Source organism: Odontesthes bonariensis, chromosome 14 (assembly GCF_027942865.1).
Source record: "Odontesthes bonariensis isolate fOdoBon6 chromosome 14, fOdoBon6.hap1, whole genome shotgun sequence".
Taxonomy (NCBI): domain Eukaryota; kingdom Metazoa; phylum Chordata; class Actinopteri; order Atheriniformes; family Atherinopsidae; genus Odontesthes; species Odontesthes bonariensis.
This window is the reverse complement of record NC_134519.1, coordinates 18,217,438-18,237,696: the sequence shown is the minus strand read 5'-3', so window position 1 is coordinate 18,237,696 and position 20,259 is coordinate 18,217,438. Positions and strand designations below refer to the sequence as shown.

General features: G+C 40.3%; 2 protein-coding genes across 3 annotated transcripts; one reads left to right on the top strand and one right to left on the bottom strand.

Annotated features, from left to right (window-relative positions):
• Positions 1 to 7,124: 7,124 nt before the first annotated feature.
• wrnip1 (WRN helicase interacting protein 1) lies at positions 7,125 to 17,797 on the top strand. 2 transcript variants are annotated; one of them, XM_075483282.1, is made up of 7 exons: positions 7,125 to 7,792; positions 8,183 to 8,377; positions 8,925 to 9,163; positions 11,340 to 11,563; positions 14,540 to 14,695; positions 15,972 to 16,051; positions 16,133 to 17,797. In XM_075483282.1, exons 1-7 carry the CDS (start codon positions 7,139 to 7,141, stop codon positions 16,412 to 16,414), a joined length of 1,830 nt encoding a protein of 609 aa, XP_075339397.1. In that variant the 5' UTR covers positions 7,125 to 7,138; the 3' UTR covers positions 16,415 to 17,797. The 2 variants fall into 2 exon arrangements, with proteins under 2 accessions (XP_075339397.1, XP_075339398.1); XM_075483283.1 differs by lacking the exon at positions 16,133 to 17,797 and adding an exon at positions 15,125 to 15,229 and having other exon boundaries at positions 15,972 to 16,052.
• LOC142398983 (chymotrypsin-like elastase family member 3B) lies at positions 16,812 to 18,717 on the bottom strand. Its single transcript, XM_075483287.1, has 8 exons — positions 18,678 to 18,717; positions 18,434 to 18,522; positions 18,140 to 18,222; positions 17,799 to 17,924; positions 17,497 to 17,633; positions 17,229 to 17,371; positions 16,981 to 17,133; positions 16,812 to 16,884 (listed from the first exon to the last, which is right to left on the bottom strand). The coding sequence occupies exons 1-8, from the start codon at positions 18,715 to 18,717 to the stop codon at positions 16,867 to 16,869; spliced, it is 789 nt and encodes a 262-aa protein (XP_075339402.1). The 3' UTR covers positions 16,812 to 16,866.
• Positions 18,718 to 20,259: the final 1,542 nt, after the last annotated feature.

Sequence of the window (20,259 nt, the reverse complement as noted above, 5' to 3'; positions counted from 1 at the left end):
TTGCCTTTAATGGACAGGTTAGTGAAGAGAGAGACCGGGGGAAGGAGATGAGGCAAAGATTGGCACAATCAGGACTCAAACCAGCAGTCACTGTTATGGGCATTGCCAGCACGAGACATGCTCTTTACCACTTGACCAACTGGCACAGATAATAATTTTGATGGAGACAAATAGCTTTAAGCAATGTCTAAACCAAGAAATGTACCTTATATAAAGAGTTACAGATTTTAGAAAAATAATTCTAGCAGAAAATTCTCCTTGAATAGACCATTCAAGGTTGAATAGTTATAAGTTGAATAGGTACTAATGTCACAATTGCGCTCATGCAATGTGATGTTACACTCCAGCAGCCACTAGATGGCAGCAAAACCAGAAACACCTCATTGTGCTTGTCGAGACCTACCACTAGAGTTCACTGTGCCTTCACAGCAGATTCAGAGCCCCAACTCTCATTGACACCACTTACTCTTATCTCATGCGTTATCCTTTCTGCTCCTATCCATAACATACTGGCATCATAACAACTGAGCTCGTGTTTCGCAAAGATTCACATTACTGAGAGGATAATCCATCACATGGTAGCTAATTGGATTAAATGTGACATTTAGATGGATGACATAAGAGGAGTGAGCAGAAAAGTAAGTTATTAACGGCACAAAACATTGCGTCATATTCAGGTTGTGCAGATAAGTGTTTAAGAGTTTCTGCACAAAGTAGTCATCCACTTGGTGGGAGCTTTTTTGATAGAACAGCATATTCAGGAATTAGACCCAAAGACATAATATAGTTCAGTTTAAAATGATCCTATCAGAAAACTGCATGTTTTTTCTATTCAGTAATATAACTGATATGATAACACTGATATTCATTAATGCTAATATGTGTTTTTAGCTGAGAGATATGACTTTTGCAAGCACTGAAGTAATGACAACCATAAAGGTAGCTTGTTTGTTGTCCAAAGATAAAGTGATTGCAGCACTATGATTAAAGAGGAGAACATGCTACCAAATTGGTCTATCATAAGTAATGTCTGAAACTTGATGATGCAACACAGCACAACACCTACTGTTGATCATTGTCACGGCCATGGGGTTTTCCCCATGTTTTTAGTTTTATGTTTTATCATGTTTTAGGTTGTCATGTCTTGGTTTTAGAGTTCATGTTTTGTTTTAGTCTTGCCATTGTTTTTCCCCTCACTTCCCATGCCAAGTTATTAGTTTCACTCACGTCACCTGTTTTTCATTGTCTCCAGCTGCACTCATTCACCAATCACTCCAGTTTAGTATTTAGTTCCCAGTTTCCCCTTTTATTATCCTTTTTCTGTTTTTCACCCCTCATGCCACGCCACGATTAAGATGAGTGCTTTTTTTCCCATGCCATGCCATGTCAAGTCTTTTGTTTTTTGTTCACAGTCTTATTCATGTTTTTGATTCCACATTCTAGTTTTTGTCATCCGGCTCAGCCGCGCTTTTTGTTAAACCTTGTCTAGCAACAGAGCTGCTCGAGTTCACTTTTACAACAAGCAAAAACTGACCTAGTAGTAGGAAAATAAAACAAGATTTGGCCACGAGTATGAAGGAGGAAGTATGACATATAGCATATAAGGAATATCCCCAATAAACAAGAAAGGTATTCTTTATCTATTGTGGCTTGCTTTGCTAATCTAAACATCGAAACATGAGAAAATAAAAGCGCTAAATAAAAGGAGTAAAAGAAATATGTGTCAATAAACACTTCGTAAAATGATTACTTGCTTTTCTTGTGGGACATTCCTGTTAGGAGAGAGAGATTAAGTGTTTATTAAAGGTTATTAAGGTTATAAAATGTTGCTACTCTACCAGCTGCTATCAGGTTTTGGTTGGAGTTATAGTATTAGTTTGGCATTCTGTTTAATGCCCGGTAAGAAAGGATAACACAGTTTAGTGTCTCAAGGGAAAAGAGAGCAGAACTCTAAATCCAATAATTGTTTTCTGCAATATAGTGCAACTTGTTCGCAACAGGCCCGTAATGATGATGAATATGTGATATTCAGCCCACATAAAATGATTATATTCTAATAGTGGGTTGAGCCACAGCTTTCCTGTCATAAGCTTTTGCAGCAGCATGTCCTCAGCATTAGCTTGCATCCTGAGGGCATCTGAAGCAGGTCTTTGCAGATCAAGTAAAGTCTTAAGCAACTTGAGCTTTTTTGTTGTGTATGTTCTTATTAGGACTTAAAACGAAAAAGATTACAATGGCAGATTAGCATGAGAAAATTTTAAATGTTTATGACTTACTAAAAAACACATTTGCGGCCATTGCTACTTGGTTAATATTCTAGTTTTGTTTTTGTTTTTTTCAAATGTTAGTGTTCCTGTGCTAATGACTGAGTTTTTCTACGAGTCAAACAGCTTTATAAGTACCTTATGGACAGATGCTCCGTGCCTCGTCCTGCGGTAGAGTAAATCATACAGCCTGCGCCAGAGGTAGGAAACAACCAGACACATGCTGTTGACTAGCCAGATGTCCCCCACTGTGACTAAATTCTCCATGGCTTTCATTTTACCCCTCATCCTTCCTCTACAGCCTTGCTTTACCTATCTTTAACTACAAAGGGCCTCTTGGAGCTTAAAAAGAAGTGCCTCAAGAGCAGCAGATGACAGCGCCTCCTCAGGGAAAGGACCGCCCAAACATTAACGCTGCGCTACCCTCCACAGCCTCTGTTAATTCAGTCAACCCCCTACTCCAATTGACACTTTGCAGCCAAAGGACGAGCAGTGTGTCCTCATGACAAAAGGGTGACAGGTGCCAGCAAAGGGTGTCGGAGAGACAAGCTTTCTCTCTCGCTATGCCCAGCCACCTACTCTGCACTTGAAAGACAACCTTTAATTTTAGGCCTCTTTCTTGGCCTCTCTTCTACTCACAGAAACTATGTGAACTACAATCCAAAAGTAAAATCAATCCACAAGACAGTACTGACAGTGAAAACAGAGAGAATTGTAATAGGTGGTCTAGTTTCCCTGTCAACACAGTCACTTGAACATGCAGTAAATAAATAGCCTGCGCGATTGGATTACTGCTGCAAATGTCACGCACACACTCACATGGGGCTGCAACAGAGGCGGTTTTATTAACTTTTATTCTTAAATCATCCAGTGGGAACAATCTTTCAAATTTTGATTGATTATGAAATGCAACTCCAAATCAGTATCTGGGGAAAAGTAAACAGATGGTATCTTTGAGTTCTTTTAAATCCAACAACCTAATCTTTAGTGTAGTTCACAAGAAATCGTCTTGCCAAGAATGCATCATCTCATCAGTCTCAGCTATGTGCAGCATGCATGGAAACCTCCCCAGTCTCCTCTAATTTCACCACCAGCTTTGCCAAGTACAACAATGAGCTCACTTTATCACCACTATTCACTGCTCAAATGGATCTACTGACTGCCGTGAAGACAAAAACACTGGTCTGAGTCTGATTTGTAGTAGGCTGCTTATGTTTCAGCTGCAACGTTTGATTCATTGAATCCCAGACCGCTTGTTTTACAAAATATTTGGCACTACTTGAAATCGACACAGCTATTGCTTGCAATTCAGTTTTGGCAATGGTGCCACGTGTTGAGTAGGCAATAAACATGGTGTCATGCTTTTCCACTCAGCAAACATTACAGGGTTTGTTTTTCAAAGTCTATAATAAGAGACAATGCACAATGACACTGGCATATCCTCATGATCAACTGGTTTTTGGCTTTAAAATATCTGTGTATTGCAAAATTCAATTTAGGTTTGGTTTGAAATGTTCATAAGATTAAATATTGCAGATTTTGCATGTAAGTTGAGGGATTTTTCTTCTTTGCCCAGTCACTATATATTGTTATTATTATATTTCATGTCTTTATCCATACTTAAAACATGGAAATTCATTTTTTGCTCATATAGCCATCAAATCTTATGGAGCAAATGCCATACACAAATAGACACATATATTTGTCTTCTCCGTCTGAACATGCACAGAAGTAGGTTAAAAAGCTCAGGGGAGCCGGAATGGAAAAGGAGAAAATTCAATATTTGGACTTCTTTCTCAAAAGGTCTCGAATCAAGTATTGAATAACTAGACGAGCTAATGTCTTTTATTTTAGAAGTAGGCTACTGTTTGGTTGTACTCCAATTAGTCTTCATAGAAAATCAGGGATCCAGTCCAATAGTCTATTTTGCTTAGGAAGCTTCCTAACTGAGCGAAATGACCCAAAAATATCTACGTAGCATCCATGATAAGTAAGAGCTGTTCCAATTCTCTCAATGCTAAGAAAAGGAGCACCAGTGCTTCCTGAACTATCTCTTTGTGCATAGGATACACCAGACCATCCTTTACGAGAGAAGGGAGATAATTCCATCCCACAAGTCCTTGTGGCCGCAACTTTAAAGCAACGCTCGATTATTGTCATAAAGCTCTACTAATTATGATTCGTGTAGTTACAGGAGGATGAGTATCAGTGGAAATTGGAAACACTATATTTCACTTCTTTGAATTGTGCTTTTTCTTTCCTTTTAGAATGATGAACTTTGATAATAAATCAATCAAAGGTTTTTAAATTTATTAAAATTTATTACTAAATAAAGAAGAGAAGTGTTTTCACTCTTTTTATTTCCGCTCTGATTTTTTTGGCCTGCCCAGACAAAGATGAATGTCCTGAGAGCTCAGAGTAGGTTACTATGCCATATTTAGTTGTTCCAATAGAGTGCCAGTAGTATTTGCACTTTGTGACCTATCTCTCATGTGGTTGCCTTCCCAGAAAAAATTGCTTTCAGCACATTGCTGAATGTGATTCACATCAGAGAGTGTACTCCACGATGACCAAATTCTATGATCAATTCCACTTTGAAGATGCATGCACCTCAAAATCCAAGTTTCAAACTTTCATGATTCTGCATGTAACCATCCTAAAAAAACAAAAAAAAAACATGTTGTGATAGTCAATGAGACAATTTTATACCGATTGGAAGACCTCCCACTTAAAGCATTTTCCCCAATTTGCAACTGAAACCTGTCCCCATGTCTAAATCTGAGGGCATGACAATAAAAATGGGCATGATGGGTGATTTCCATTACAAGAGAGAGTAAAAGCACTTAATGTACCAACATTTCTCTTAATCAAGAAAATGACTTTTAAAACCCCTGCTGGTGCTCTTACAGGTTAAAAGAGTGGCTATAAAAACATAAAACATCATCACTCTTTAACTTCACTTAAGCATCTTTAACATAGAATTTAGGAAGTACCTGGATACCTCAATTTTAAACCTTATCTCCTAAAAGCTGCGAATGGCTTTTAGCTTCTCTAAGTGACATAAGGCCAACTGGCCAAGTTGCTAGCACGTTGAAGAACTGATTTCACCTCAGCCATTCTCACTTGGCTGCCAGCGCTTCCTTCCATGAATTTTCCCTCCGTCTTCCGAGCCTGGTTGGCCTCTCTGTTGTGTTTCTCTTGGCTAAGACTTTGTTTGAGCAGGAAAGAAGAAAGAGAGACAGAGGAAGTCAGCAATAAAGAAACTAGCCTGATTAAATCAATACATTTTTTATTATTATCATTGTTATTATGTATCCATATTTTCCTGTTCTTTACACAGTAAATTACATGTATTTGTACCACGATGTTGTGCACTTTCAACCTGTGTTTGGGCCAGCAGATATTTAGTTATGGCCATGTTAGACCTTAGAAAATTCTCAGAACTTAAACAGACCTTCAACAGGGCTGATATTCAGGCCTCAATTCAGGCCTTCACTAAACTCTCCATGAAAACATTTAACTAGAAACATGTTATTAAAACAGAAGATTTGACACATTAACTTTTCAGCTTTTGATTTTAGTCAATGCCTTTTCCCTCATACTCATCTACATTCATTTAAAAACATAATTTTTAGTGTCTTGTAAATGTTGAATCCCTATTTACATAATCTCATAGACAATTTACCCAAACCAAAAAACATGCATCTCCAGAAAAAGGGATTGCTGCAGAAAGGAGAGACAAGCTCAGGTGATGCACTGAAGAAAAATGTGTTTGATCAATTGTTGATACCACTTGTTTTTGTCATTCATTTTGCCTTGAATACCATGGAAACAATGAAATGAGCTTTTTTTGCATATCTAATAAATAAAATCAATAAGAAAAGATTATGCAAAGATTTTTCGCAATCTCTTGATATACTACTGGAGGTAAATAGATGTTCCAATACACAATTTACAAAAGAGACAAGAAGCCCAAGAGGAAATAGCAGTTGTCTAGTTCTCATTATGGGTAGAAGAACTAAGGACTAGTTTACTTCAGACACATGTTGTCTCACCTTGAAACGTGGACCAAGACTGTTTGCACTGTTTGTGTCTGTTGTTGATCTAACTTTGAGTCTGACATCCTGAATGTTAAATGACAGTGAGCAAATACTGCCCTGTCTTTGGGTGAACTGAATATTAAAAATATTGGTTGTTTGGTTATTGGTTGACTTCATCAAAGTCTTATAACACCTTGTGCCTGTCTAACAAGATTTGCTTAAACCCAGGTAAACCTGGACAGTGACTCACAATAATGCCATCGTTCTGCACTTTGAATTGCCTTGTGTACGAATTGTGCTCTACAAATAAAATTACCTTGCCATGCCTGTAGCTCCACTTTTTTACGTTATTAAAAATCAATAATGCCTTATTGAAAAAAATGAATAAAAAGCACTTTTGTTCTGTATGTTTTGGGGAACATAACTTGGGGAAGTAGGCCTACGTTTCTGCACACTGGTATCAGTTTATGTATTGTATTCTAGTTATTAGATATTAGATAAAGATGCAGCAAATAGTGAAATCGCTTTGAAGCTTGATAATAAGATAGAAAATACATTATTTTCCGTTAAAACATAATGGACCATAAAAACACTTTGATGGCGGACAGTTTCGTCTGCACGTAAACGCACTCGAACGGGATAGAAAGTGAAACATACCTGGAAAATTCTTAACCAGATTTTTTTTTTTTGTTTGCTCACACCAGCTCGCTTGTAAAGATGGAAAGTCGCACCGGGGAATAAGCGTTCAGAAAAACAACTTTCTAAAAGTTTATATCAAAGCCATGTTTTTGGTCACGTGATTTAGGGTCAAACTGACATTTCGCGGGAATCAACATGGCGACCGAGATGTCACCACCAGCGCCGGACTCCGTCCAATGTCCAATATGTTTTAAAGACTTCACACCTGTGACAATCAACGGACACCTCGACGTATGTCTGCTGAGAGGTGTTACAGACAGCAGCCCGTCCACAACAGAGAGCGGACCTCCTGTGAAAAAGTCTCGCATTAGTGCGGAACCTGAAAACAAATCTGTGTCCTCCTCCTCCTCCTCTTCCTCTTCTTCCTCCTCCTCCTCCATGGCAGGGACGCAGCCTTCACCTGTTTTCTCCCTGTTTCAGACCAACAAGGGTAAACTTCCCGTTCAAAGTGATCCAAGTGGTGTGTCTACGAGTAAACAAAGCCCCGTCAGTGCTCACAGAAAGGGGGTGAAACGTGCACTGAAAGAGACCTCCGAGGAGTTTGAATCCACAGACTGCCAACAACCTGCATCTGTGTCAAACGGAAACACTTTGAAGACAACAAATGATTTCTCGCCTCGAATATCGCTCACATTAAGCAAGCCTCTGGCGGAGGTACTGAGACCAAACACACTGGAGGAATACTTTGGTCAAAGTAAAGTTGTAGGCGAGCAAACACTCATTAGGTCGCTTCTGGAGTCTCAGGAGATACCATCTTTGATCCTCTGGGGTCCACCAGGATGCGGAAAGGTGCGCAGGTCACATTATCCTGCTGTTAGATCTATGATGCAGTCCTATGCAAGTTGTCACAAAGTGGGATAGACGATGTTCTTTTAACCCTAATACTCAATTGCTGAAGCTAAATATACATTAATATTTAATTGTCTAACTAGTACAAAAAACAATGATAATCATTATTATAATAATAACATCTTTGTACAGCATTTCATGACTCTTAGATGCCTCTTAAATTCCTTCTGTCACCGGTCTCACAGCGATCACTGGTTATTTATTTTTTTTAAGTTGGCTATAAAGACTAAAAGCCAGAAGATCTACATGGCTCTCAGAATAACGCTCATTGCTCTACATGACCGTTTTTTGCGTCCCACGCTTTTCTACTTGTGATTTGTTTCCTTTCAGACAACTCTAGCCCACATAATTGCCAGCACCAGTAAAAAGAAAGGAACAGCTCGCTTTGTGAAGCTGTCGGCCACCAGTGCGTCCACCAGCGACGTCCGAGAGGTCATCAAGCAGGCGCAGAATGAGCTCAGGCTATGTCAAAGGAAGACCATCCTGTTCATCGATGAAATTCACCGTTTCAACAAATCCCAGCAGGTGGAGTATTGTGCCCCGAAAGATGTGCTCAGATCAAAGTTTGTGACGTTTACTTCAGATACAAAGACATGAGGACACAATTTGTGTATTTTACACTACAGATGGTCAAGCTTGTGGTATATTACCTGTGGCACTTAAATCACTGATAATAACTTGTATTAGTCACAAGAATTTACACTAAGGTCTCATATTTTTTAATAATTATGCCAATCAAACGATGACATTTAGCCACTTTTATCTATTGAATTACCAGATTTGCTTGCTTTTCCTCATCTTTTTACCTTGAAAGCCGTGGCTTCCATAAACTATTTTAGGATTCTGAGTTTTCCTGTGTTGTGTAACTGTAAATTCCCTGAGAAGATGATAGAAAGCATCGGTCCAAATCCTTATTTAATGATGTTGAAAGCTTAAAAATGCTCATTTTGTTAATAAAGTGATTGTATTTTGTGATTTCATCTCCAGTGTTGGGGCACTAGGCAGTGATTTCTGATAATCGATCAGTTTCGTAACCTAAATGTCTGTTTTCACTCCGTGTGTGCGTCTGCAGGACACCTTTCTTCCCCACGTGGAGTGTGGGACAGTTACTCTGATCGGAGCCACCACTGAAAACCCGTCCTTCCAGGTGAACGCTGCCCTGCTGAGCAGGTGCCGGGTGCTGGTTCTAGAGAAACTGTCTGTGGAGGCGATGGGCTCGATCCTGAACCGGGCCGTGGCAGCACTTGGCATCACAGTTCAACGGCAGAGTCCAGCAAAATCGAAAGATCGAGACCAAGATGATGAACACGAGTGAGTGCTTACCTGTACACCTTGACTGAAGTGTCACACATTACTCCAAAATCCTTTGGAAAATGTTTTGCGTATAGGTCGGTGTCCTCATGACCTTTTTTTAATAGTTTTAATTGAATCGAGCGCACGCCGTCACCTCGAGAAAAAGCACTGCACCGTGTGCTTCACCTTGTTTTTTTTTTTGTGTAAATCTCTGAACTTTTCAGTTGCCATGGCCACTTTTACTCAGGCAACCAATCGTATGGGCAGAAACTGTCACCCAGGCAACCAGGAAAAATGGAAAATAACCTTGTTCTTGCTGTGTTTATGTATTCTGAGCCGGAGGCTGTTACATATCAGTCAAACATGTCAGAGCAAAGTAAGGCTCATTTGTTGTGCTCTTCCACCACAAACCATTTGAAAGAAACTTTAAAATGGTCCTTAATAAACCTGAAATCGGCCCAGAATTGGGCTTTTTCTAATAGTGGCTCCTACACAAGACTTTGGTTTTCTGTATATTGATGTCTCAGACAGATTGAACTCTCCCTGCATCACAGTGTTAGACCAATTCAGCTGTCAGTATGAGGGCAAGTATCCACTGTTTGCCGCTCCTGGTGAAATCTTTTTTAGATAACGTATCCGGGGTCAGAGGCTTAAAATAAAACAAGGAAAACGAGTAGGCTATGTAATGCCGCAGCAGTCAAAGCGGAGGTGTGTTGTCGTGAAATTGTCATCATAGAAATAAAAAGTGCTTCTGCGTCAGAGCGCTTTTTCCGAGCACGCTGCCAGCACTATGTGGACTCGAGCCCTGTGAGTTGTGGCCTTCAGCACATATTGAAGTTAAAGGCTTAGTCTGCTAATTTTTGGCCATAAATCAGAGTAACCCAAACTCCACACCGGACGAGCAGGTTTGGTTCCGAGTATCAGACAAACACCTGGAAACAACTTTTTCTCTTCTGCTCTCTTCTGAACAACTCTAGAAAAAAAAAAAATGTTGTCATTGTTTCAACACATTCCAGACAAATGTCACATTTACATTCAATAGATCAACTTGCTTTAAACGTTGCCACTCCATCATACATACATTAGCAGGATAGTCAAATCAGAGGAAAACTGCATAATAGTATTTGCGTTTACAATAGCATATACACTGTTTAAGAATCATTTTTAACTGCTACTCTATAATAGGGCTGGGCGATTTTCAGAAAAACAATAATCTCGATTAGTGTTTGCTATATCTCGATATACGATATCTCGATATCTATGCAGGAAAAAAATAATAATAATACAAATAAAAAAATCGCACCAAATTCAGCAAAAAAATTTTTATTGAAGTGCAAACAGGTAGGCAGCCAAGTGCCTAGAGGTAGGTACTAGTAACAAGTAAGTGCTTGTGCACCATTTTTAACATTATCAAACCAAGGAAGAAATATATTGCCTTATTCTAATTATACACATAAAATCTGAGGGTAGACAGTTATATAGTAAATAAAAAAATAAATAATACACATTGCCTTCCTTTTCCTTAAAAAAACGTATGAAGCCCGATTGCTCAACAACCGCTATGGGCATCATGTCTTTTGCGATATGAAAGGCAATGGACTCCGTAATGCTGGCCCACCTTGCACTTGTTTTTTCATAGGGTTAAAGATGTTTGGAGCGTTTTTTGTTGTGTCTTCTTAGATGTGGTGGTGGTGTTTGTTTTTCCCGCGAACCGCAGCCTTGTACACTCTTCGTATAAGAGTTTGTGACGGTACTGCAAATGGTTGAAGAGATTCGTGGTGCTTGATGATTTTGACGGCACCAGTTTCTTGCATTCTCTGCAGAATACCTCCTTCTGCTCTTCATCAGAGGCTCTAAATCCGAAATAACGCCATATAATTGAGCCGTTTGTCCTTTTCTTTGGTAAAAATTCTGTCGCGTCGGCTTCTTCTGCGGGCGCCGCCATGTTGAAGGAGTTAATAACAACATACGCACGCCGCTTACACGCAAGGGGAGGGGAGGCGGGGCGGACAGCTCCACAGCACAGAAGGAAAATCAGAGTGGCGAAATCTTGTTCATTTAGGTTCTACAGCATTAACTCGAGAAATTCGATATGTCAAAATCTTTCTCGATTTCATAAAACATCTCAAGAAATCGTAAAACTCGATTAATCGCCCAGTCCTACTCTATAACTGATGTATATTATTGTTTTTAGGCCAAATATATACATTGAACAAAAGGCTTTGGACACCATAGCCTACCTCTGTGATGGTGATGCAAGAACAGGACTTAACAGTCTCCAGCTGGCTGTTCAGGCTCAGATGAACTCAACACGACTAAACCTGTCAGCACAAGACGGTTCTCCTCCGGAGATAGTGGTGACAGAGGAGCACATCAAGGAGGGTCTTCAGAGGTCCCACATTCTCTATGATAAAGCTGGTAAGCTCAGATGTGCTTATCTTGCTTGTGTAAGAGGACTGTTTTTGCCTGCTGCTGTAATCGTTAGCTGAAACTTATTTTCAGTCATCTCCAGTCTACTATTAGAGAAGTGCAAAGAGTTGTTTTTAGGGACCGAGCAGTGAAACTGCAAGGACCCTATTGTATCTGTAAGGATTATTCTTTCTTTCCGATTCTTTGCAAAAGGTACTCAAAAACTCATGAAATTTTGCAAGCGCCAGGTGACGACATGAAACAATCAAAACTTTATATTTTTGGGAGTCGTTCATTGACTCTATAGCGCCCCCTACGATGCTTAAAAATGTTCCCCGCATTGGGCTTAGTTTCGCGTGGGACGACAATTCGGTACACTCATTCATCATGCCCAGACGCACAAAAAAGTCCCATGCCGCCATGGTTCCACGTCCACAGGAAGGCGGCCATTTTGGATGGAAAGTGAGTTTTTGTGCCATTTTTGCCCGATTCCACGCCTTGCATATGATCGAATTTGTCCTACAGATTTAATGCTACAGACTTCAAACTTGGCCAGGTTACTCTTAAGACATGGGGGGGGGGAAATCATTGGGCAACTTTTTCAAAACTTAAAGAGTGTGGGCGTGGCGACTTCTCAAAGTTCGATGACTCGCCATCACTCGCCACAAAAAATGAAGTCGCTTATAGCTCCCACATACATTATCCAATCTGTCCCAAACTTTAGGCCCATTTCAGACCAGGGCGGCAAAGCGTGGCGGAACGGAAGCGATTTTCACCGGCGGAGGTGAAAATACATGGAAACAGATCTGTCCTTGCACACCGACGCGGCGGTAGTCGGGCGGTAGCGGCGCGGAGACGCCTCCGTCCCGCGCTGCTTTTGGAAAATAGAACTCGAGCGGAATTTGGACGGCAGCGGCCGGCGGCGGCCGGCGGTGTCCCGTTGAAATGAATGGGGAATGCAGACAGGGCTGGAGCAGAACTACCGCGGCCGCGGACTGTCCGGTGTGAAAAGCCAAGTTGAACACACCGCCTGATAACCGGCGTAAGACTGCCGTCGTTTCGCTGCCGCCACGCCACGCTCTGGTCTGAAATCGGCCTCATACGGTGAATGCTGGACCCAGCCTGCACGCGTACATATTATCATAGTGGCATCCACCTATAGCGCCACCTGCTGGTGGTTGGAAATGTCTTTTTTTCCCCACACCTCGCATTTGATCGAACTCCTCCTACAGATTTACAAGCTACAAGCTTCAAACTTGTCCAGGTTACTCTTAAGACATTGCGGGAAAAAATCATGGAGAAACTTTTCCAAACTCTGAACGGTGTGGGCGTGGCCAGGCGGTGAAAATCGTGTGATGGCGTTTGTGATTTCAAAGCCTTATCATCATCGCAAAGTCATGAAACTTGGCACACACGTCCACCCTGTCGACCTCGTACGTATATAAAGGGTATCGTGTGTGTGGGCAGAGATGCGCCCCAACGTGCGCACATCTCGGTCCCGCATACAGCTGCTTGCAGCTTTCTAGTTTTTTATATATATTGTAAATGGAATAAAATGAATTTCAATTTGAATTTAGGGTTAGCAGCTGCTCTTTGTAGGTCTGAAACAATGATACTCTCAGTAATGAAATGGGTGGTATCAAACAGCACTCAAATGCATTTCGTGCAGAAATCAACATGTCCAGATTTTTCTCTGCAGCTTTAGCGCATTTGCAGGGAATATTCTCACCAGAGTTGCACTGATTGCTTGTGTGGTGAGACGTATTTCAGCTTGACCAGCAGATCATGAGAGCAAAATTGTTACCAGCCTGGTAAACGCATTGTCCACATAGTGATGCAGCTTGTATGCAAGCATGTCTTCAGTGTGGGACATGCCTACAGGGTTCTCCCCTGGGAGGAAGTAGAAGCTCCTGGCGGTAACTTTAGTTCTGTGTGTATGCTCACAGCCCTCAGCACACTCCAAATAAACTCAGTACAACTGGCAATGAGAAATGCTTTAATAACAATATTTTGGAGGTGTACCTGTGTTTTTTTTTAATGAATGAATAAAAATGAGGGCGGGGGGGGGGGGGGGGGGGAAACATGCTCATTCAAATGTAAAAGATATATTTTACCAGTATCAGAAGGGGAAAGAAATGTCCATTGAGAGGAAAATCGCATCCCTGTGGCATCCCTCTGTTTTTATTACCAGGTGCAGCAGTTTCTCAAAATGACAAACTTTTTTAAGTTGAACGTTTGTGAAAAAATAATTCTTACCCTCTTCCTTCGTGGACTCTCATATGTTGAGCTTTAACGCATTAACTAAATCTACCAGTAACTGTGTGAGCTTCACGGGGCTTTTTATTTGAATTTAATTGAAATTTAGCAGGCAAAGAGGTGAATAATGCATGAATATTTGTTGCTGTTGTAGTTGTGTGTTTTGTTTTTTATTAAACACACATGACTACAGTGCACACATCTATGAGCGCTTTAGTTTCCATTTCAAAATAAAGTATAACTGACTGTAGTACTGTGTATTCATAAAGCTATAGATAGATGTAATTTGGTGAGCTCACAGCTGTGGCAGCTAACTAATGCAGAGATTCCATGTTGCTTTGTTCTCTGAGTCACAACAGCTTCTATCAGCATCGTGTTTATTAATAGATTATTAATAGATGGAGTATTTAACACGTGCTCACTGTAGTTTTAGCTGCTCCAGTCATCTACCCCTTTTTTGCTGAGTATCCATGGATAACTCCCTCATAAGACTTACTAGTCCTCAACTCTAACCTATTACACAACACTCAGCTGTCCCAAAAGATTGAGATGTACTGTTCCCTACTTCACTGGGTGATGAAACCGCTCCTCAGCTTTACTTATGACCTTTACAGATACGGTCTCTTAGAACTTGGCATAGGGTTAGGCTGTATACCGTATGATGATCTCCGTCCCTTACTACATGTGATAATACGTGTGTGTGTGCTTGTGTGTGTGTTTTACTCAAAGGTGAAGAGCATTACAACTGCATTTCAGCGTTGCATAAGTCAATGAGAGGCTCCCATGAGAATGCCTCTCTCTACTGGCTGGGCCGCATGCTGGAGGGTGGTGAGGATCCACTCTATGTGGCCCGCAGACTGGTCCGCTTTGCCAGTGAGGATGTGGGTACGTGAAATATGAAGTATTTCATCATCTCAGATTTTATTATAAAAATGATTTGAATTCATTTTTAAACTGTTGTCGTCCAGTTTAGAGGTTTTTTTTTTTTTTTTGTTTTTTTTTTTTGTTTTTTTTAGAGCAAATGTATTGATTTCATGTGTAGCCTTATATAGTTGTAACCATTGTTGACTCCCTAGTGTTGTTGCTTAATTTGAGCCTTTGTTTTCTCTGAACTGGGACCTTTATAAACGATAGATCTTCTGTAGATTGTGCTTATGCTAGTGTGTGTATTGTCCTGTGTTCAGTCACACTAGTTATTTTATTTGGGGAATAAAACAGTCGCTTTCATTGTACCGTTTTGATGTGTGAGCAAATGATTTAATGGAAAAATGGTAGTTTTTGCTGTATTGTGTTTTCCTACATATAATCAAAAAGTCAAGTTGGTATGTCCCCCAAAGTTGGATTCCCGACTTAGAATGTCAAGGGAATCTCACCAGCCCCAACTCTGAAAATCTGACATGGCTGCCCTGTGCATAAAAAGTAAGGATAGCTCAAGTAATAAACTTTTTTTTAGTACTAATGTCAGTTTGAGTGTCATTATATCAGCTGCACACATAGTGCTGTCTAATATCTCTTTCCAGTATCTTTCACAATACACTATGATGTGTTGTTAGCAGCTTGCATGGCTTCTAAAAGTTGGCCTGGTCAACGAGTGAGCAAATCTTAATGGTTAATTTGGTTGTGACCCCATTCCCAAATCAATGTTCTGATTAACTGAAAAACCTCTTCTGTTTGACCATTTCCTTATTGCGAGTTTCTTACTGTTCGATATGAAAACTGTTAGGCAGTGGTGGTGAAATTTTTTCCCATAACCCTTTCCAACAACAATAAAGTACCCCTGTGTGTTATAAATATGTTATACAAAAGGGATATTTAAGAAGGTTCTGATATATTTTGTTAGAAATAAACCAGTAGTATTTGCACATTGTCACATGACCTCTGCTGCTCGAGAACTAAGTGCCAGTATGAAATTAGTGCCCCAACCTGACCGACCCATCCAATGAGCATAACCACTTCTTGCCTTAACTACAGTCTGAAAAAATAAGTGGGTATACTTATTTTACACCATCGCTGTAAGGGAAAATGGTGCTTGTAAAAAAAGAAAAAGAAAAGAAGGAAGACGATGCCCACAGGACTGAAATGCACAGAGAGTATTTAGTGAAAAGCAAATGTTTTCTATAATCCAGCGTGAATGGATATGTCATCTCTTGTTTCTTTTCAGGTATGGCAGACCCCTCTGCCCTCCCTCAGGCTGTGTCCGCTTTCCAAGCCTGTCATTTAATTGGGATGCCTGAATGTGAGGTAGGCTGATCTAACCAATGAGGGGCTTTTTTGTAATATTAGGTCATTCTTACAAAAGTTGTTTTTCTTTCTCTGCGTCAGGTAATCCTGGCTCAGTGCGTCGTCTACCTGGCTCGAGCCCCCAAGTCTGTCGAGATCTACAAGGCTTATGCCAATGTAAAGGCTTGTCTTAGAAACCACAAAGGCCCCCTGCCTCCTGTCCCATTGCACCTCCGCAATGCTCCCACCAGGTTGATGAAACAGCTGGGCTACGGTAAAGACTACCAATACAACCCGGCCATCAGGGGTCCCGTAGAGCAGGAGTACTTACCGGAGGAGCTGCAGGGAGTCGACTTTTTCACCTGGATGCCCTCAGGCCCATGAGTGTTTTCAATTTACTCTGCTGGTCATCAAGCTCAAAGTAATAGCTACATAAGATCAAAGTCACTCAAACGTTTAGCATGTGCTCTCATAATGTGATCATTTACAAAGGCAAAAAAACCATCGTCTCATCTATTTATATTCAGATCAGTCAGGTTGGCTTCGATATAATGATCAGTTTTAGGTTTCTTCTGTTCATATTCATTTCCTGCTTACATACAGACACAGTCATCTAATGCCTTTTTATTTCCATTATATTACTCTGTCTGTTTACAATGTTAAATCTGTTCATATTAAAAAAAATGACATTTTTCCTATTCGATAAAAATGTTTTTGTATTTGAAGTATACCACTAATTTCCTTTTGTATGCACATATTTAAAAATACAAGTCAAATGTAATGCATGTTGTTATACCGTTTATTGTCCATTCGCTTCACCATTTATGAAAACTTCTTCAGTTCTGGGCCATTGTCTGCAAGGAAATAGGACAAGATGAAATTTGAACACTTCACAAAGAGCCTCCTGTGTGTAAACTGACTGATTGCAGGTTCTAAGCCACCTTCCTCACCTCACTGATCCAGGGAATGAAAGAGGCTACTCGGGTAAAGACTGTGGGCTTTTTTGGGGTGTTGCACCCACGTCCATCCACAAAACTAGTAATTCCTTCGACGTACCATCTGCCATCTTGGCCCTGGCAGTTCAAGGGACCTCCAGAGTCACCCTGTAAGTTTTGGGTAGAAAGAAACTGGAGCATTGAACAACATGATCAGTTTGTTTTACAAAAACGAACCATGAAGGTCTGAGGTTGTTTCTCACGTGGCATGCTGACTTGCTTTCTCCTCCTGCACAGACCATGGTTGTCTTAGCTGAGCTGCCCCACCAGTCGCTTTGACTGCAGACACTATGACCGACCACAGGAAGCAACGCCTGCTGTAGTGTAGCTGCCCGTGGACCACCAGCTACAGAGAAAATGACTTTCTTATCATTATATCATTTGATGCATCTCTAGGTTGTCTCAAAAATTCCATGTTGATTTCCACAATGACACGAGACCCCACATTAACGGAGTAGGGGCAGCTCTTACAATAGAGACGTCCCCAGCCTGTGATGTAACAGGGCTGGTTGTGGGTGAGAGTAGCACCATGCTGTGGCAGGCAAGCAGGCTGAACCTTGTCATTGAAAACAGCACTCTTCTCCAGTTTAAGCAGGGCGATATCGTTCCTATGTAACAGAACAACACCATTATGTTTTGAGTCTTTTCAACTTTATAAAGTGTTCTTTTCTACATGCTTGTTTAAGATATGCAAAAATTGTTTGTTTAGCTGCTCTTTTTTTTAAGGGTTTACATTCTTTATATCAAATAAAAGACTCACACGCACAACTTACCCACAAGATGCACAGTTGTCATTCCATTTTGGATGGATGAACATTTTTGCCACCATGATGGACTGTTCGGGTCCCTCTTCTTTGTTCATGTCATGCTCAGCAAGAACCACTCGGTATGTGTGGAATCTGAGAGGGGAAGCAGAACCTAGAGTCTGTTCGTTTAAAAGTTAGATGTCATTTACATCATATAAGAAAGGTTCAGATCGGTTCCCTGGTTTCTGGTTCACTCTGGGAATTGTATGTGATCCTTATATTAATTCAGATACTTCAAGTACCATTTTCACTTTTAAAACAACAGCTGATATTTGAGATACAAAAGCCACAATGAAACTTTTACTGACGTGATGCAATGTGCAGCAGTCAAAACCCAGTCAGGAGCAATAAGTGTTCCACCACAAGTGGGGAGGAAAGACTCCAAAGAAACCTAAAGCGTATGACAAAAAGGAATTTTGTAATAATCAGACATGTTAAGAATGATGCACATTTTGTTGAGAAGCATCCTTTCAGGTAATTTGCAGTAGCTAAAACAAAATCGTATCAATCATCTACAGTATTTAGTCCACATTACATTATGGAACAACCATTTATTCTATTGAAATATGAAGATGTACAAACTAGTTTTTGCACCGACTCACCTGCCATGGCCAGCTGTGAGGAAGGGCTTCCTCCCCATTCACCACACGGTTGGTGCTGGGTTGGTAACTGGGCACACCACATCCAGACACTTAAACACAGTGTGAGACTATTAAGCTGTGGAACTGTTAAAGGGTCCCCAAAGTATAAACAGATTTCTCCTAAATCAAGGTCATCAGCTTGCTCCACATTCATTTTTGGTGGTCGCCTACAAAAAAAAATATTAAGGGTTTAATGTGAACTTACCGGTTGTGACAGCAAGCAGGAGGACAAGTTCCAGTTCCATCTCTCGTTTGTCCAAAAGTAGAGAACTATTAGCAAGAGCTGTTTACAGGAATCAGTCCAGACAAAACCAAACACAGTCTGGGAGTTTTCCTTCTATTCTCCAGGTGGCAGGTAGCCTATCACCGTGGTGTACTGTACACACTAGTTGCAACTTGACATATTCTGTTTGTACAAAAAAATACAGAATTTTCTATGTCTTGTATTTCATCAGCAGATCAGAGTTTTTAATTTCAGTTTTGCATGGGGTAAAACATCCCAGCTTGATTTCACTGATAGACCATTTAGGAGTTCACAGTATCCAGCATTAAAGCTGTATGGCATTGCTTCTCTTCTCATGGATCAACTGGAAGTAATTTCTTCCATTAAGTCTATGAATGTATATATCTACATGTCATTAAACAACAAAAATTCAAAATCAATAGACTTTTTTTAAACAGTCAATTAATGTTGGAATGAAGGGTAAAGTGCTTGTGTCTGTAACATTGCTGTGTCAGTGATCTGCAGCACGTTCCCCGCCTTTCACCATAGCTGGGAAAGGCACCCTGAACTGGATTAAGCAGGTATAGAAAATAAATGGTTGGATGGGCATTGTGGTCTGTTGCTCAGACAAATTTGCAGTTTAGTGTCCAACAACTGGTGCCCAGTAACCACTTTTGTCCCGAATTTGACAGACAACAGGTTGGACGGCTTATAGTACTCTGTCACAATATTCTCACATTCCACACTGGTCTCCTTTAGGTGTAGAGTTATGTTAGGTTTATTCAAGACATATTGCGCACAGAAGAAAAGTGCACTGAAGGTGGAGTCAGACTGCAGCAAGTAAAGGTAATCCGCATCTGCAGTTTATCAGGTCAGTGCTATAACTGTGAGTCTCAGCTTGTCACTGTGGTGGGAATAGAATTCAGAGGCTTTACTGACACACAAGTACTAATTAACACTGTGCAAATACTCTGTTTCAAGTAAATGATATAATGAAACTGTCACAATTAATAAATGCATTTAAAGGTCGGAACTGTGATCACCTTTGACGCCTTTTGGTTGTTTGAGAACCTCTTGAATTACATTGTTAAGCTTCAATCGATCATCAATGGACTTATCAGATGTTCCACATTAATTGAAAACTCGTGCGCAAAGAAAGCTAAATGAATGAGCCCATAGAGCACAGACCCAGGTTCTGCTTTGCTTTGAAGTCAATATTAACAATTTGTGTTTGTAAATCAAAACGCTATGGAGATGCATAAACTGATTAATTAAGAAATAACTACAGATAAAGAAATTCAAACTCATTAAATGCAACTACACAAAGGCTTAAAGCAAGTATAAAGAGACTGAAAATGATTTATTTATCTATTATTATGAAATATTCAGAAGACTCATCTACAGCATGAATTTCTTTCATTCTGTGTTTTACAGGAAGAAAATAAAATTAAAAATTTCATTTAATTTAATTAAAAAAAATAATTCTAAGAACTTGGTAAATGCCTGTCAAGAGGGGGGATATTTCTATGCGTTAGTTTGTACTCCGATCCAACAGGGGTCGCTG